Source organism: Acartia tonsa, chromosome 11, assembly GCF_053477335.1.
Source record: "Acartia tonsa isolate MP-2025a chromosome 11, ASM5347733v1, whole genome shotgun sequence".
NCBI lineage: Eukaryota > Metazoa > Arthropoda > Copepoda > Calanoida > Acartiidae > Acartia > Acartia tonsa.
In genome coordinates this window covers 12,090,595-12,110,085 of record NC_137270.1, presented here as the reverse complement: position 1 = coordinate 12,110,085, position 19,491 = coordinate 12,090,595, and the positions used below count along the sequence as shown (strand labels likewise).

Below are 19,491 nucleotides of genomic sequence, written 5' to 3'. Positions count from 1 at the left end.
CAATTTTTTATGATTTCCGAAAGAGTGTTTTCACAAAGTGACTTATTTACAATGTAGTTAAATAATTTTTATTTAATTAAAATGAAAAGAATGAAAACTATACACGTAAAAGATACATAATTTTTAAAAATATTTAAAAAAATAAGTTTGAATAATCTTATTATATATCATATTTGTATATGGGTCAAAAATAATTTTGTTGTATTGCATAAACATTTGTTGACATCTTGTCATGTTGACATCAAATTTAACCCTTTACAGCCAATTTTTATGTGTTTAAAATAGGTGAACGAACACAAACATGTTAATGTTAATTCATTGGTATATTGTAAAGATTTAACTTTTTAGTGAATTTTTATAGTAAAATCATAAGGCCTAATTTTACTCTATACCAGAATACAATATTTATGAAGCAAAACACTCTAAAAGCTACGAATTTTACCCAAATAAAAAAAAGACCTTTTGCTTTGATCAAAATGACTACGGCAACAGTAAAAATTAATATTTAAATCCCCCCAAAAAAGTTTATTGGGGACTTAATTCAAATTTAGGCTCTGCAGTCTGATTTTACTGGTGTCATAGTATATTTTTTATATACGTTTTAAAAATAGGTTAAAAACAGTTTAAGCGCCAATATCTTTTTATAAAGTTAGGGAAACACCAAAAGAACCCTCTGCTTTACTAGGCCTCTTGACAAAAAGTTTTGAAAAGGGGGGGCTAATGTTAATATAAATTATCTCTTTTCTATACTAGCAGCAACGCCCCTAGAGGCCGTGGTGGAGGGATTGAATTTTTTTTTTCAAAAGAAAAGGTTAAAAAGTTTTTTTTGGGGGGGGATAACTTTTTATAAAGGAGATTTCTCTTGGTAGTGATTACTTACCCCAAAAAAATTATAAACCTTCTCAGGACCAATGAGAAGCTACAATATCAAGGAGAAACATATCGGATCAGCGGTTTGCGGTGATTATAGAGAAACTTTATTTGTTCTTTGGCTCAACCAACTTTTTAATTTGAATATTATTAAATTTTTAGAAATTCGGTTGGAAGACAAATCAAAAAACAACCAAGCAAGCGTTTTTGAAGCTTTTGGAATTAATGTCCAAACAAGGCATTAATTACATCAATGTAAGTATGAAATTACATTAGTCGAGCTTATATTGTACAAGTGATATACTAATTTAAAAGAGGTACTGCCATTTAAACATCCGAAAAAGTACAGTAGATGTATTTTTGCATGTGCAATCTAAAATGTATGTATGTATTTTTTGCAAACTGAATTTTAGCTTAATAAATAAAAAAAAAATATTATAACTTCTGCCAATCTTACATTCATTACTGCCAAAAATACATGTGCTTAATCTAAACACTTGTCAAAAATACATCCAACACTGGCATTTTTACATCCGAGGGATTTTAATGTGATGTCATTAATATAATCAGAGTATGTCCGTTTGAGACTTTAAGTGAGTAAGCATGGCTTGATATTCTTAATATTGAACAGTCCCCGTTTAATGATGAGGACATTTCTCTATTCACTTTACAAAGCAGAAGTATTTAGGTTTCTAATCTATTCAATTCGTTCATCTAGTAGGAGGGGGGGAAAATGGGGTATAGGGGTTGGATGGGTGATATCGTTATGTTAACCAGCTTGAAGTATCACTTTGTTAGAATGCATGCAAATCTGTTACAACATCCAAGTAATTATATATCGAATTACTTTAGGTAGTAAAGACTCGAACCGGCAAAGCCGAGACTGATTAAATGTACGATTTTAATATATTATAGAATGTCGATTACCGAATGTCCACAGCCAAGCTGCTGTCAGTTATAAATCAAAATATCAACACTATAAAGGTAAACTAAATTGTAAGTTGACTGGCGGTTACGCCCCTAGGGGCACTAAGGTAGGATTGGGAAAAGTCGACCTCATCCCATTTTAAATTTGAGTTTCAAATGTTGTAAAACAAATATTTTTTTTTTTTTGGGGGGGGGATGAAGACACCCTCCCCAAAAATAGTTTAAAATCTTCCCAGGACCTATAAGAAGCTTCACTGTAAAGGAGAACAATATCGGTTCAGTGGTTAGCGAGATTCGGGACAGACAAAAAACGCTTACTACTTTATATGAGGATTAGGTTGAATATAAATAGATTTTTTCTCTTCACCAGGAAGGGAAGGGGACGATGGACTGTTAATCATATGAAACCTTAGTTTTTATAATCAAGCTCGCTTATTCGCTGGCTAAAAATTTGGCACTTTTTTCTAAACTTTATTAGGTGGTACAAACCACAGTGTTAAAACTTTTCCACTAATAGTCTTAATAAAGATAAGGGTAATTTTGTTAATCATGGTTGTGGTGTAAATCATTTATCATTCATTGTCTTATGCCTTAATATCCCTGATTATATAAATCCTTTATTTAGATTGATGCTAAAATATCCTCTCGCTACGACTTCATAGCATCAGATTTGATTGGGAAGAAACATTATCAAGATTCTATTGAGAAAGAAGTTGCTGAGGTAATTTATTCCTTACTAACGATCACAGAAACGTCGAAAGTTTTTTTTTTATTTTTGTATTTTTATGGATTTCAACCAGAAAATGTTGACACCCCCTCAATCCAAAATCGTGGGTGGTTATAGGAGGGAGTGCTTTTGTAATATAAGAGGGAAGGATAGAACCCCTTTACATAATCACAAGGATGACAACATCCCTAAGTAGCGAAGCACAAAAAATCGTCGATGGGAATACGTACAGGTAGATTTAAAAGGTTTTTACTAAAATCAAGAATAGATTTATTGGATAAAATAAACATGAAACCTTGTTTTTTTTTGCATGATGACGATGGTCAAAGTAAATTATATTAAAGATGCTCATAACATTAACAATGGGAAAAATTATTTTGATACTGATATCCCATAAAAGTTTGAAAATTGCATCAAAATAAACAAAGATATGGGGAAATATGTAAAACATATAAAAATAGCCAAAAACCTGATAAAAGGCAGTCTGGCCGTCATGGTTGTCTTATTAAAACGACAAAAAATTTAATTTTTAAATCCTTAACTTTAAAAATTGGGAAAATCGGACCATATACACTGAAGATATGGAAAAAAGTGTTAGATACATAAAAATAGCCTAAAACCTGCCAAAAAGGCAGTCTGGCCGTCATGGTTATTTTGTTTAAAAGACGGGAAATTTAATTTTGATATCTATAACTGAAAATTTTTGAAAATCGGACTATAAACACTGAAGATATGGAGAAAAATGTTAAATATATAAAAAAAAACAGCCTAAAACCTGCTAAAAAGGCAGTCTGGCCGTCATGATTGTTTTCTTTAAAAGACGGGAAATTTAATTTTGATATCTATAACTGAAAAAATTTTGAAAATCGGACCATAAACACTGAAGATATGGAGAAAAATGTAAAAAAAAATATAAAAATAGCCTAAAACCTGCTAAAAAGGCAGTCTGGCCTTCATGGTTGTTCCTTTAAACGACGGGAAATTTAATTTTGATATCTATAACTGAAAAAATGTTGAAAATCGGACCATAAACACTGAAGATATGGAGAAAAATGTGAAAAATATAAAAATAGCCTAAAACCTGCTAAAAATCGGTCCGAACGCCAATGATGTTTTATAGTCAATTGTGCTCCTTAATGATGGGAATGTTGTCAAAAAATTTCAGCATTCTATCTTTTATAGGAGCTGAGTAAATCCCATTTCCCCCATAGCGTTACGGACGGACTGACTGACGGACGGACAAAGTGAATTATAGAGAAGCTTCGCTACTAAAAATACTCATAAGCCAAACTAGCGTATTTGATGGAGTTTTTCAAGCCCACCCCTCTTGGTGTGTTAGGAGAGTGTATCAGAGGGGCTTATTCCAACTCCATTAATTCTTAAAAGGGGGGGGGGGGGGGCTGGATACAACACTTTGTACGCCTCTGGATATAAACGTTAATGTTTTTAAAAAAATTTATTCATTTTTAGACAAAGCAGATGAGATTTAAACCTGATCATACCCCTCATGCTTCTAAATTAGGTAAAAAAGTTTTCTCGTATTCATTCGAATCCGGTGGATAGGAACCGGTTCTCATCCATACGAAAAAACTATGTCTAGCATCGTATTATAAACCGCTTTCTACGAATATAAAAATGTACAATCTTATAATTGTACATTCTATATCCGCGGAAAGCGATTTATAATACGATGAAAAAAATAACTATTCTAAACTGTTAATTTATATTTATCTGTCTATTCTAATTTCAAAATCTTTAAAATATACATACATTCTCTGTATTGTCATTTGTTGGAAATATTTCATTCCTTCAAGCATATCTGTATTTTTTTCAGGGAAGGCTCCACCCCCTCCTGATTATTACCCTCAGACTTCTGGATGGAAAAATAATTATTATACTAATAAGCAGCACAGCAAATATAAAGACAAGGTATGTGTAACTTTTTTTTCATAGCAAAACTACTATATAATTTACTTAATAATAATTCATAAAAAAAAGTTTAAAAATTACAAACTTACTTCTTAGCGATAATTTATAAGCTTATTAAATTGTACTATTATTTTAAGGAAAACAATATTTTATAGAATATGAAAATCCTATTTTTGGATTTCTTAGACAATTTGGTATATAATTATAATCAAGTCTGAAGCGTAAGTATGTCCACATTCATCATCATCAGACGCATCTCTCTTTTTGACTGTGAAGGCCAGAGAATACGGACACCTTGTTCCTCCATGAATTCCTGCTGTCTTTGGCAAGTTTCTCAGCTTCTCCCCATGTTAATTCCAAATTAAAGAGGTCCTTTTCAGTGCTCCGCCTCCAGGTCATTTTTGGTTGTCCCCGATTACGTTTACCAGTGGTTGGGTTCCATTTTAAGCACTTTTTTGGAAACCTATTTTGTTCCATTCTGAGCACATGTCCTAGCCACCTTAGTCTTTAATATTTCACTTCTGCTTCAATACTATTGCACTTGGTCTTAGCATACAGCTCAAGGTTTATTTTGTTTGGCCAGAATATTTTGCAAATTCTTCTTAGGCAGCTATTGTGAAATGCATTAAGTTGATTTGTTTCAGTTTTCACAGTTCTCCAGCATTCCGCTCCATAGAGAAGAACTGATTTCACATTACTGTTGTAAAGTCTGATTTTTGTTTTCGGAGCAAGTTTCTTTGAATTCCAAACGTTGTGTAGACTGTTGAAAGCAACCCTAGCCTTATCAATCCTGGTTTTAATATCAGCTTTTGAGCCATTTTCACTGCTGATAACACTCCCCAGATAGGTGAATTTGTTGCTTTGTTTCAATTGTTCACCATTTATTGTTATAGTTTGATCAGGGTTTGTAGGTATATTCATAATTTCAGTCTTCTTGACATTAACAAAGAGCCCGACTTGTCCTACATATTTGACTAGTCTATCTGTCTTAGCTTGTAGATGTTTAATTGTTTCTGAAATCAGTGCCAGGTCATCAGCAAAGTCCAGATCTTCTAGGTGTCCTAGTATGCCCAGCTGGAGACCACGTTTTTTGTCCTCTGTGGTTTTCTTCATCACCCAGTCAATGACCAATATAAATAGAATAGGTGATAAAATGCATCCCTGTCTAACTCCAGTGCTTATTTTAAAGAAATCAGATGTCTTATTTTTTCCAACTGAAACACAGGCTTGGAAGTTGTCATAAAATTTAGTTATCATAATTATCATCTTTTCTGGTATACCATAACTTCTTAGTATTTTCCAGAGTGTTTGTCTGTGTATGGAGTCAAAGGCCTTAGAGAAATCAACAAAATTTACGTGAAGTGGCTTGTTAAATTCAACACATTGTTCAATAACTGTCCTAAGGGTGAAAATTTGGTCAACACAGCCCCTTCCAGCACGGAATCCAGCTTGTTCTTCTCTCAGTTTATTGTCGATTTTCTCATCAATTCTGTTTAAAATAACTTTACATAGTTGTATGTCCACATTAAGCATACTGAATTTTTTGTTTAAACTTCTAAATGGTTAATATTCAATACTGCACTGCTTCCTTGCACCTAACTTAACCTGAACTATATATAAATAAACAATACATTATGATTTGTTTAGCTTAGCTTTTTTTAATGTTGTCATCCTTGTTAAGATTTAATTTCAATTTCTTGTTATTAGATTATGCAGCCAATGTTTGAAGAAAACTTGTTACCTCTGAAGAACAATGTGGATCCTATATTTGATGTTAAAGGTACTAATAACGATAGATTATCATGTAGTGTACTCTCTTCATTTACTGCTTGTATGCACTGACCAATAAATGACCGGGGAAATAGCAACCTAAATTGACGACAATTTTTCTCTGTCATAATATCCACGTATATTCTACCTCCAATCTAATAGCTAAATATCTGATGATTATACCTATATTTCAAAAGAAAAACAAGTCTAAATATTCAATTCGACAATCTTAATGGTATGATATTTATGTTAGAATAGTTATTTCTCGCATCGTATTATAAACAACTTTCCGCGGATATAGAATGTACAATTATAAGATTAAAACCAGTTTTTTTAGACCCGAGTCGCCGAAGGCACGGGCTAAAAAAACTGGTTTTAATCTTATGATTTTACATTTTTATATTCGTAGAAAGCTGGATATAATACGATGCTAGACATAGTTTTTTCGTATGAATGAGAACCGGTTCTTATCCACCGCATTCGAATGAATACGAGAAAACATTTTTCTAAAATTTTCTATATATTAAGATTCTATATCCGCGGAAAGCCGTTTATAATACGATGCGAAAAATAACTATTCTTTAACCTTGAATCTTTTTATGAATTTTTAAACTAAAATCAATTATCTATACTGTATTATATAAACTAAATATCTTTATTTTGTTTTGTTGTAGGGGATGGCTATGAATCGCATAAGGAAAGGATTAAACTAATATTTTTTCAAAATTTAAAAAAAAATATGTTGTTACCTTTATTTAATACTCTTTTATGCTTTACATGATAATACTTTTTCCAACTTTTTTCCTTTCAAAATTGACTTAAAACTAAACTTTATGAATCTAATCCTGTTGATAATCAGAATACCCTCCACAATAATTACATACCAAATGAAGCAATGATGGGCCATGAAAAATTCCCCCATCCCCATCCACCTCAGAATCATAAATATGTGAAAGGTTAGTATCAGGGCTCGGCAGCCGCGACTTAGGGTGCTTTAAAAACACTTTTGAAAAGAGAGATTACCATATTTTGGTCAGGTTTAGCCTTTTAGCATTGTTAAAGGTTGATTTCCTTGAGGCTATTTTCTTGGGGGGTGGGACATCCCCAACCCCCCCAAAAACAAAAATCCCCCCCCCCCCTTTTTTTGTAGAAGATTTCTTTGGTCCTTTTACGTATTTCGCCAAAAAAATTTTATCACCCCTTGGGGCAAAGCCCCTTGAGGCTAGGGGCGAAGCCGCTAGTTATATATAAATTCATAAAAGAAAAATAAATCTTAAACCAAATAATTAAAAACATGTTACTGACTTGACAATCACGTGTTTTCCAGTATGGCTCCGAAACCGATTAATATCCGCTGGATTAGAACCGCTTCTCAGACATACTAAAAAATCATGTATAGCATCATATTCCAGATAATTTTCCACGAATATTAAAATAAAATTATCAGATTAGTACCAGTTTTGTTATTCTGGGCATTCGGTAACTCGGAACCTTCAAAAGGGGTTTTAATCTTATAGTTTTTCATTTTAATATTCGCGGAAGCTTTCTATGATACGATGCAATAAATAATGTCCTTATTTTTAAACATTATTGTATCAAAAACTTTTAAAGTAGCTTAAAGTGAACATAGATATATTTTTCAAAATTAATTTTTAAAAGCAAAGCTTCTCTATAATTAGGGTCGGTCCATACGTCTGTACGTAACGGATAGCTCTTTTCGTTAATTTAAACATGTTATAATTGTCTTATCTATTTCAAACTTTGCATGATGCTGTTATGTACGAGTTAGTAAGCGAAGCAACTCTATAATCGTTACCAGAAAGTCTGTACGTCCATTTAAAACATGTTGCTTTTTAACTTTTTTAACATCAAATTTTTATGTAATAAAATTATCCGAGTGGTCTGATTTTTGGAATACTGATTCCTAGGACAACAAAGTACATTGTTAAAAGCGAAGCATCTCTGTAACCAAGTCCTAAAAATGTAAGTATGTCCTTAAACAATATCCTGTACTTAAGCAGTTTTACTTACAATTTTGTTTCGTTCGACTTTTATACATTCATAATTTATATTCTGATTATTCAGTTCTGACACTATACAAGGGTTAATGTTCGTTTGTCCTAACTTTTCAGAGCTTCGCTTTTATGGATGTTGTCATCCTTGTTCAATTAACTTTAGCAAATATGTTTTGAAAGAAAAAAAATATTGATTTATTGTTTATTATTTATTTTAGGTGTGGTTACAGTGAAGCCAAAAGATCCTGGACTTAACAGTGAAAAACTGAACAAAACTCTGACAACTGTCATTGTTCCAACTCAAGAAAAACCAGGTAAAAAACTTTATAATAACTTATCTTAAAACTAGCAACGTGCCCCTAGAGGTCTTAAGGTATGTACACTTGATGGAAGAAGGGTGGTGAAAGTATACCCCTCTATTTGCATTTTTCTTTTAAAATGAAAAAAAATATGGGGGCGATTTTTTTTATAGGGGCGAAATTTCATTGATGGGTTAATGTAACCTCTTCAATAATAGTTATAAACAATCCCATGACTTATTAGAAGCTTCACTTTAAAAGAGGGCCCATATCGGTTCAGCAGTTAGTGAGTTCCTTCACTGCAGACAAAAAAAAACCTTACTACTTTATATTAAAGAATAGAAAAAGTGTAAATTCATAGAAAATAAAATAGAACCTAATTGTGTATTATAATTACAAAGAATGGATATAATATTACTTGGATCTTATCAGATGTGCATGTTCTTTAATAAAGGGAAACATGCAGCAGGTTAAAATAACGTTCCCCCCTCCACCCGCTTTACCCTATCGCATCCCTTCACCTCTTACTCGATAAACGAACTGACCAATAAATGACAGGAGAAATAAGAAATTGAATAATTTTTCCCCTGTCATAATATCCAAATTCTTACATCCATTTTTCAGAGGTACATACAGAGGAAATATTTTCTCCATTTTTGGTTGAAAACAGTGTCTCCACTTCATCGGCTCCAGGTAAGATTATAAATAAAATAAATAATAATATCAAGACGCAATGTAGAATAATAATGTTAACTAAAATTTTGTGATTTAGATATTGAAGTTAATTAACATAAAGATATTTAAAATCTGTTTGTAATTTAATTGTTAAGAAATAACTGAATACAAATAATCAAAGCTTTTAAGGCAACAAATATAATGACATTTTTGTAAAACTTTAGTTACCAGTGTAATTTACAGTTCATTGACCCCATCATTCATGATTCCAACAACATCTTACTTTATTTTTTGTTTTAGGGGTTGATAACTCACTACTACATTCTCCCTTCCTAGTCAAGGTAATATTTCAAAAGCGAAGCTCTTCTATTTTAAGAATCGGTCCATCCATCTGTCTGTAACTCAATAACGGATAGATCTTAACTTAACGGTATTGTATGTGATATAAAAATTTTATTTACATGCTTTTTGGAATTAGGAATTCCTAGGACAACAAAATATCTCTATATTCAAGTCATATAAATGTAAGTATGTCCTTATTTAGTATCGTGCATTTATTCAGTTTTGTAACAGATTTACTTAAAATACTGTTTAGACTTATACAATATACATCTTATTAAATCTGCTTATTAAGTTTTGACACTCTACTAGTGTTTATGATCGTTTGTCCTTACGTTTCATTGCTTCGCGTTTTTGGATTTTGTCATCCTTATTAATTTTCCACTTTAGGTATTATTAATATTATTCAGTATCTAGAATGTAACTTTATTCTAATTTCCTAAATTCTATAGTATGAGGTTATTTATATACTACTTTAATTTTTTTATCTAAAATGTCCAACATAACTATTATAATCAAAACTTAGGAATGACATTTCAAGTCCTAAATTAAACTTCTGATTGAACCTAATGTGAATAGGTTACTAAAACTGTTGTGCCAACTGTTTAGGTTGTTGAGAATGAAGAAATGCATGAACAGGATGATTATATGAATGATTATGACCATATGATGAATGATAATTATGATTACATGACTACTGAATATTATGAAGATCATCAAGATGAATATTCACCTCCAACTGAAAGGTAAGCAAAGAAATTTAGCAAGAGTGTGACTTATCGTTATTTGAATTACTTTATAAAATTGCATTGCTATAAAAGAGACCAATTTATGAATAGTTATTTATCGCATCGTTTTAAAAACAGCTTTTCGCGATTATAAAAATGTACAATTATAAGATTAAACCAGTTTTGTTAGCCCCAATGTGCAGAAGACCCGGCCTACAATAAGATAGAATTCATGATTTTTCATTGCGCTGAGAAACGGTTCTTATCCACCGGTTTCGGAGCCATACTAGAATAGTTATTTCTTTCATCGTATTATTAACCGCTTTCCGCGGATATAGAATGTACAATTATAAGATTAAAACCAGTTTTTTACAGATGGACAGGAATGCGTGGATTTAAAGAATAAGAAGTTTGATAAATAGAAATGTATTTGATATTGATTTTAGTTTGAATGACCCTATCCGGGAACTGTTAGTTGAGCTGATAAATCTGTACAAAGATGGACAGAAAAACAGTAATAACAAGGACAAATTCAACAATGACATGTAAGTAAAAGTTTTATTACTGTAACTTTAATTCTTATATTTTTATATTTCTTTTAATTCTTTATTTTAATTTAATACTTATACAAAAGTAATAAGATGTCTAATATCTAGTCACTTTGTGAGTACCGAAGGATCTTGCTAGCCACTGTACCGATTTGGTTCTCCTTTACAATGTAGCCCCTTGAGAGGTCTATAACTATTTTTGGGGAGGGTACAACCAGTTTCCTAAGATAAATCGCCCCTAAAAAAAGACCCCTTCAAAAATAAAAAAATAAATATAAAAAAATGGAAATGGGGGGAGGTAATTTCCACTACCCCCCTTGAAATCTAGTGGCCTCCAATGGTTTACATTATATTATAGCCCCTTATAATTATCAATTATGTATAGAGAACTATGGGAGCAGCTCCAAATCTACTCGCCACCACCAAAATCAACAACAACCAATCAGCCTGACAGATCCACAAGTCTACCTGGCATTCCATCTTCTTCAAACAGGTAAAAACATCCTTTTTGTTGATTACATGACAAAGGGCAAAATTCCTTTAAATGAAATTCTATTAATACAATTAAACCAAGGAAAGCTATTAATGAAATTAATACCTTTGAGGCCGGCTGATAACAACGTAGAGCCAGACCTTTATATCAGGTCCAAGACCCTTATAGCCCAACCCTTTCATTTCATGACCATTGCCAAAATTCCTAACTGTGCATGGCAATTGATTGAGCTTGTTTTGGGCCAAAACATTTCCACTACTTTAACTAATAATGTGGTGAATCTGCCAATGCAGCAGTAGGAACAAGTTTCAATTTCTCTAGTTATGACGTGGTTTGGAATAAAATTTAAATCAATCACCCCCCCGACGAAAAGCGAATGCGGGTTTAATGAAACATATAACTATAGTATTCACATTCGATTTATATTGTTTAAATAGTTTTGATGGTATTGCATCGAAATTGTCATAACATATTATTTTTAACTACATTTTAGGCCAAGTGAAACTCCTGAAACCTCTAGTGTAGCAATAACAACTTTTAGACCAACCTTAATTCCAAATCAGGTAATTTAATGCTCTGAATTCATTTAAGCTGGATTGAAACCAGTTTTAAACCCTCATAATATTCGGCAACGGCAGTTAAAAAGTATACTATATAACTATAACTATTATGATATTAGAATAAGTTTAGCTTAATATAGGCTTTGACAAATAAATAATTTATATAAATGCATAACTAAACAGTGAAAAAGGTATGTGGTGCTGTAGCACAAATTACCCTGGTAAGCACATATAACCCCCCCCCCCCTTATTTAGTTTTTTGTTTGTTTATTGCCTTAGGTCAGGTAAGGTTAGGTTATTTTGTTTACTGGATAGCCCCACAGGTATTGTATTGCAGTCACATGCTCCAAGGAGTTAAAACTCCCTGCAGGTTTTATGAAAAGGGGAAAAATCCCCCCTCCCATTATCTCCAATTAATAAACAAGGGCTGTGTGGGGTTGACAGTACTCAACCAGCACTTTGTGTGAAAACACCAAGTTTGAAATTATAATATTTTGTTCAGAATGCAACAGACCGCACATCAGTGTCCGATTTGTTGTCTGCACTTATACTGGCAGAGTTTGAGGAATATGAGGTACAATGCAATATTTAATCTTCTTATTATATATTAAGTTACTTTTTACCTTACTAGTTGTGTCGACCCTATAGGCCACTAGGAGAGGGCGATGGAGATCAGGAAAATGGTCTAAAACACATATATAAAGCTACCCTGAAAAATATAAATCAATTTGGAATAGCAGTTTCTGAGATATATAGCTTCAGACAAAATAATACTATTTTATTATTTATACAGGGTGTTTTTTTAATAGGACAAAAGTATTGCTTAATATAACCCACTTGCCATTGAAACAGAAATTAATAATCTATATCGTAATTTCTTTATTAGGTTGGAGCAATTTGTATAAGAAAAAAATATTTAGCGATTTTCAACAAATTATGCCTTAAAAACCGGTTTTTCCAAAGTACCCAAGTACCCATTTTTGAAAGATTTTTGGATCATGACCAATTTAAAGAGTGTGAAAAAATGCGTTCATATTTAAAAATCAAATTGCGCGGCTTGTGTTAATAGTAGAAAAATGTTACACAGACTGTTAAAATTGTCATAAACTCTTGTTTTTGGAAATATATGTATCATATTCATGCTATTTGTAGTATAGAAGCTTACGTTGAAAATTTTTAAGTAAGTTGGGACATTTTACCACGTAGCTTCTAAACTATACGTAGCACAGGAATATTTCTTAAACATCCAAAAACTAGAGTTTATGACAATTCTAACGATATGCATAACATTTTTCTACTATTAACACAAGCCGCGCAATTTGAATATATGCATTTTTGCACACTCACACCGGTTTTAAGGCATAATTTGTTGAAAATCGCCAAGTATTTTTATAGGGTAAAAAGTCCAAAAAACAAGGATGACAACATCCATAAAAGCGAAGCACTGAAACGGTAGGACAAACGGACATTAACACTTGTATAGTATCTGAACTGAAAAATCGGAACATAAATGTATAAATGTCGAATCAAAATTGTAGGTAAATTTGTTGAAAAACTGCTTAAAAACAGGATAATGTTTATGAACATACTTACATTTTTGGACTTGATTATAGAGTTGCTTCGCTTATAATATTGTTCTTTGTTGTCCCAGGAATCAATATACCAAAAATCAGATCAAACGGATAATTAAAACACTTGAAAATTTGTTGTTAAAAAAGTAGAAAAATCAACATGTTTAAAATGGACGTACGGACATTCTGGCAATGATTATAGAGTTGCTGCGCTTTCTAAATCGTACCCAACTACTATAGGAATCATCATGCAAAGTTTGAAATCGATAGGACAATTCTAACATGCCTAAATTAACGAATAAAAGCTATCTATCTCGGACGGACGGACGGACGGACGGACCGACCCTAATTATAGAAAAGCTTCGCTTTTAAAAATGCTAAACAAAATAGGCTACCAGTCTATTAGTAATAGACAAGGATAGATTTTGACACAGTCAATTAAAGATTTGGCTCATTAAAGGTAAAATTTTCACATTACTTTTTTTTATCATAGAAAGCGGAAACAACTGGAGGAAAGGAAAAGATTATTCAGCTGCTGACAATTCTAGCTGCTATGTCTGAACAAACTCCAAGTATCCTACAGAGACCCTTACCCACTAGTACTAGCAGGTATATAAAGGGTGTGCAAAAAAAGCGGACATTTTTAAAATTTAGATTGTGCGGCTTGTGTTAATAGTAGAAAAACGTTATGCATACCATTTGAACCGCTATGAAGTCTATTTTTTTGGAAATATAAAAACGATTCCTGTGCTACGTATAGTTTAGGAGCGATGTGGTAAAATGTCACAACTGCCTTAAAACTTGACTTGCAAGTAAATCATTAAAGATTAAAGTATATAAAAAAATATGTACCTTTTTAAAATTTAAATTGCTTGTGATAATAGTAGAACAACGTTATGCATACCATTAGAACCGCTATGAAGTCTATTTTATGTAAATATAAGAACTATTACTGTGCTACTTATAGTGTAGGAGCTACGTAGTAAAATGTCCCAACTGACTTAAAACTTGACTTGCGAGTAAATCATTAATTAATTAATCGCAATTCAAGTTTTAAAGCAATAGGAACATTTCACCACGTAGCTCCCTAACTATACGTAGCACAGGATTCGTTCTTATATTTTCAAAAACTAGAGTTCATAACGGTTCTAACGATATGCATAAGAATTTTCTACTATTAACACAAGCCGCGCAATTTCAATCTTAAAAATGTCCGCATTTTTTGCACACCCTTTAGCAGTTATATATATAATTCTAGCTGCTATGTCTGAACAAACTCCATGTATCCTACAGAAACCCTTACCCACTAGTAATGCTTTCAAAAAAGTTCTCATAAAGAGAACATGCTGTAGAATAAAATCTTGTTGAGAATTTTACAACTAAAATATTTTACTTCTTTACCTTTAAAAATGGTTCCTTATAATTATAGAATACCTGGATTTCAAACTCAATTTGGAGGAGCAAACCAAAGGCCAGGAAACTTCCGTCCTGGTGGCAATTTTGCTGATGTACCTGTAGGTAAGGATTATCATTTTGTTTAATTAACTAAAAACCAAATATTGATTTTACATTATAAAGAGCAAAGCAAAAATTACAAACACATGAAAACTTTATATTTATCATAATTTCTTCTTTATGAAATATTTCTATCTTTTCTCTAAAAGCTTTTTTTGAAGCAATGCTGATTTAACGCAAGCAGCAGCTTTTCAAATTAACATGTGAATTATTTCGCAAAATCACCTATACTGACTTTTTCCTTATTGCCTTCTTTTTAGAACCAGCAGGCATAACACAATTAGCTTCTGTCAGTAGCGTTTTCATATTGCAAAGAAAACAAATAGTATCTCCTCTATAACTCAGTATGTCTAAACAAAACATGATTTACTCCAAAAAGCCTTGCTCAAGGTAATAATATTTGTTATAGGACGGCCAGGGGCAGCTATACCTGGAACAGGAGGTCAATCTGGAGGACGTCCAGATGCCAGTTCTTTGGGTGGTAGACCTGGAATTGATATCAATACCTCATCTAGGCCAGGTAATTAAAAGTTTCTAGTTTACTTTAGGTTTAAAAACTGTTGGAGTTCTTTTTTTCCAAGAATTTCCTATGATAATAGAATGGATTTATTATTATTTGGATCTTACAACAGATTATCATGAACTATAAAAAATTAAACTTGTAGCTGGTTAAAATAACGACCCCCCCCCCCTCTACATCAACCCTCCTTACCCCATCCTCTCCACTCCTACTGGATGAACGAACTGGCCATTAAATGATACATGTTAATAACCTAAATTGACGACAATTTTTCCTCTGTTATTAGTTATTTATCATATTTTCGTAATATTGTGAATGCTAGAAAGGATATTAAAATTATTTCAACAATTTTGGTCATGTGATCAAAATTTGAATTTTCCTTCTACTATTGCCCCCTCTGGGGGCGAAGTAGGTGGAAATTTAAATTTTTGTCACTTGACCTTAATATTGGTGAAATAATTTTGAATGACCTTTCTTGTATAAGCAATATTGATAAAATATGATACTTGATTTTGTCTCATTCTCTATCTTTTTCTTAGATTCAAAAAAGTCTATCAAAAAATTTACATCATCTAAGGGTGAACAATAAATATCTCTGTCTATTTTTCTCTATATTTCTTCCCCCTCCCCCCTCCCTCACTTTTCTGTCTATTTCCTTCTCTCTCTCTCCTCCTCTTTTGTACGTTCATTTATACAATAGAGATAACCTAGAGACAGCACAAGGGAATTTTGTTTACATTATGTATCAGCTATAAATTGTTGAATATCTTAGGTTAAAGCTTTCCTTGGGTAAAATATTTGAAGAAAATATTTCTTCCATCATATAATGTGAAGCGTATGACACAACATATAATAAGTTAGTTATAAATAATTTAATTTCTTATAATAAAGTTATCTTTCTAAAAATTATATCATTGCAAAATTTAGTTGCAAATAATGTTGCCTATAGGGCTGTATTTCATATACAACAAAAAGTGAACAAAGGTTTCTTTTTAAGAAAAAAATGGGGTCAGATTAACCATCTATGTCTAATGTTTATACCCACATCAAATAATAAATTATAACAATGTACAGTAGAGTGGATCAATTTTGGACATTGAATTTGTAATCAACATCTACAGTTTAAACATCATATAAGAAACCTAAATATAAAAAATTGATTTTGTCCTTGAGGGGAAATTGGGGGAAGGTGTTTCCATGCATTAAAAATTTTAGAAGTTTATTCTGGAGGTGCAACTTTTTTTCTTTCAAAGTATTGCTTTATGCATCTTTTTGAATTTGTCTTGTTGATTAATATAAGAATATCAAATTGGTTTTAAAAAATATTCATCGAAGCATGAAAAATCTTAAATTAAATGTAAAATCTCTTGGTTTTTAAATTTATTTATGGATTTTTCTTGCTAGGATCAATAGTTTTAAAAACAGATTTTTTATTCTTATTCTACTCTTCAAGACAAAATTGGGAAGGTGCATAAAGCTATACTTTGAAAGAAAAATAATTGCCCCCCCCCAAAAAAAAAAAAAAAAAAAATTCTCCCCACAAGTGTCTTTCTAAAAGTTTACATGCATCAGCGAGCCTCCCCATTATGCAAAATATTTTCTTTTCATTTTTTGGTCTCTTATATGATGTTCAGACAGAAAGTGTATGTAGCACATTTAAAATTAGAAAATCATTGAAAATCAAGCCACTCTAATGTACAGCATTTATTTCTTCAATTCCACAGTACAAAATTATTCCTGTATTTAAATTTAACATATCATATAGGAAAAAATATTCTTGTATTTAAAATTAAAAATCATGTTGGAATTTTTTTTACAATTTTTAAATTTTTTAATAATGTACAGCAAATTATTTCCTTTTTATCTCATGTTTTGAAATTTATAAGATAGTTAGAATAAATTACAGAAATAATGAAAGATTTAAAGAAGAGAGCGTCAGGTGGGGGGGGGTCGAGGGGGGTTTCCCCCCTCAGGAGAGGGGGGGTTGAGGGGGGTCTCCCCCCTCAGAAAAAGCTTGGGCTTAAATCTTCAACAAATAAAGAAAACAAAATTATTTTAAAAATTTCTTTTTTATGTTAAATATTATTATTTTTGTTACACTTGATTTTGAATGACAAAAAATGTTGAAATAAATATTACCCACTGTATGAAATGTTAAATTAGAAATCAATAATGATGTTGGAAAATTTATTCTCATTTTATACTCTGAAAAAAGGAATTGACAAAAAATAATAATTTTTATTCCAAACTTTTAAAACAGCATGCCTATTTCTTATTGGTTGACACTCGAATTAAAATAAAATAATGAATATTATTTCAAGACCAGAAATAAATTTGAAATAAATAATTTTCTTTCCCCTATACTTTTTATTCCAAAATGCCAAGAATTAATTTAGAAATAAAATAATTTTCTTTCCAATATTTTTATTCCTTTTTCTTATTGGACGTCATTTTGTGTCCAATGAGAGACTAGTGTTTAAATATTTTAAAGCTTATTACAGCATTTATTTTGAATATGATAATATCAACATTCTCACATTAAATGTGATAAAATATATTCTACATCCGTTGATGAGAGGCATGGAAGAAATATCATAACAATTTTATGATCACAAACTTCTGTGTTTGTTAAGCTTTGATTAGAATATTGTCAAATCTGTAAACTGGAAAGAATAACAGTAAGTTATACTTTTCAGGTAGTGCAAAATTGCCAAGTTCTGGCAACAAACGTCCATCTGGAGGTATCAGACGTCCATCACAGTCAGGATCTAGACCTAGGCCAGGTGGGAGGCCAAGGTAAGATAAGAAGTTTCAAAATTTTTTTTATTAATATGTATAAATATTTTTCATGAAGGAAATGTTTGCTTCTTAACAAGCGGCTGGTTTAAAGGAAGCAAGGAATAAAACGCTTTAACAGCTGAAAGACTAACACATGTAGACCCAAAACCCCAAATTTGAAGCCTTCAGTTTAATTTCAAATTTCTTAATATAAGCATGAAAATCTTTCAAAATTTTCATTGCACATAAAATGTCATTTTAAAATGCCTACAACTTTAATGTTATTAAAGCTGAAGGCTTCAAATTTGGGGTATTGGATCTACTTGGGGCAGTCTTATAGCAGTTAGATCGGTGTATTTCTCGCCGGGTTCCTTTAAATTGAAGATAAGGTATGTAGAAGTTATTTTTTGTCCCTATTCCTAACCCCTACGGGAGGGCCCTATCGATGCGGGACTTGTTCCAGCGGTGACCTAACATTGCGTGGCTATCCAGTACCCAATTTAAACTAATCTAACCTGGTTATCAGTGGTTAGCCCAATTAGGTATGTTGTATGAAAGTTTCATCAACATCTTTAAATGTTTCACGAATTTTAATCTTATTTTAGACCAAGCCGCCGACCTTCTTTGAATGGAGGTCGACCTCGACCAGCAAGTAACCTCAGCTCTCGTCCAGGAATGGCAATACTTAGATACTTTATCATTTATTTCAAGTTTTAAAAATTAAAGTCAAATGATTTATTTTTTTATCGTGATCAACATTTAGTGACATTTTAATGCCATTTTTTTAAATTTAAGACAACTGCTTGTGGATATTAATCAATTTATCTATTTAATCAATCAATAGCTCAAAATAAAAAAAATGTAAATTTTTACCTCCTATTCTTGTGGTTCTATATCTGTAACTCAAAACAAATTGATTGGATATCTAAAATTTATCTTATTAGACAAATCTAAGTATCATATCTAAGTATCAGCATATTGATCAGGACCTCCTTATGGTTCTATACCAGTTACCTTATCCCAGAACCCATCACTGCTGGAAAGCATGATTGCTAGCCTCTTCATTAAAAATCCAGGCATATCCCCCTTACATACATTTGAAATGTATCAACATTGCTTACAAAATAAATATAATATACAAAATATATAGACAGATATTAAGAAGATCAGTTTCAATTAACACACAAATAGCAAATTTTGTTATCATATATTTGACTTTTTCAAAGC

At 31.7% G+C, this 19,491-nt stretch overlaps 2 protein-coding genes across 2 annotated transcripts; both read left to right on the top strand.

Annotated features, from left to right (window-relative positions):
- The first annotated feature begins 1,791 nt into the window (after positions 1 to 1,791).
- On the top strand, positions 1,792 to 7,004 carry LOC145331122 (uncharacterized). Its single transcript, XM_080175751.1, has 6 exons — positions 1,792 to 1,854; positions 2,423 to 2,518; positions 3,995 to 4,046; positions 4,359 to 4,453; positions 6,161 to 6,233; positions 6,898 to 7,004. Exons 1-6 carry the CDS (start codon positions 1,801 to 1,803, stop codon positions 7,002 to 7,004), a joined length of 477 nt encoding a protein of 158 aa, XP_080031877.1. The 5' UTR covers positions 1,792 to 1,800.
- Positions 7,005 to 7,083: 79 nt separating this feature from the next.
- Positions 7,084 to 18,981, top strand: LOC145331121 (uncharacterized). Its single transcript, XM_080175750.1, has 14 exons — positions 7,084 to 7,179; positions 8,457 to 8,552; positions 9,162 to 9,230; positions 9,513 to 9,553; positions 10,161 to 10,297; positions 10,726 to 10,824; positions 11,213 to 11,320; positions 11,814 to 11,883; positions 12,383 to 12,454; positions 13,945 to 14,060; positions 14,881 to 14,969; positions 15,376 to 15,486; positions 18,183 to 18,282; positions 18,870 to 18,981. The coding sequence occupies exons 1-14, from the start codon at positions 7,119 to 7,121 to the stop codon at positions 18,979 to 18,981; spliced, it is 1,281 nt and encodes a 426-aa protein (XP_080031876.1). The 5' UTR covers positions 7,084 to 7,118.
- The last annotated feature ends 510 nt before the right edge of the window (positions 18,982 to 19,491 follow it).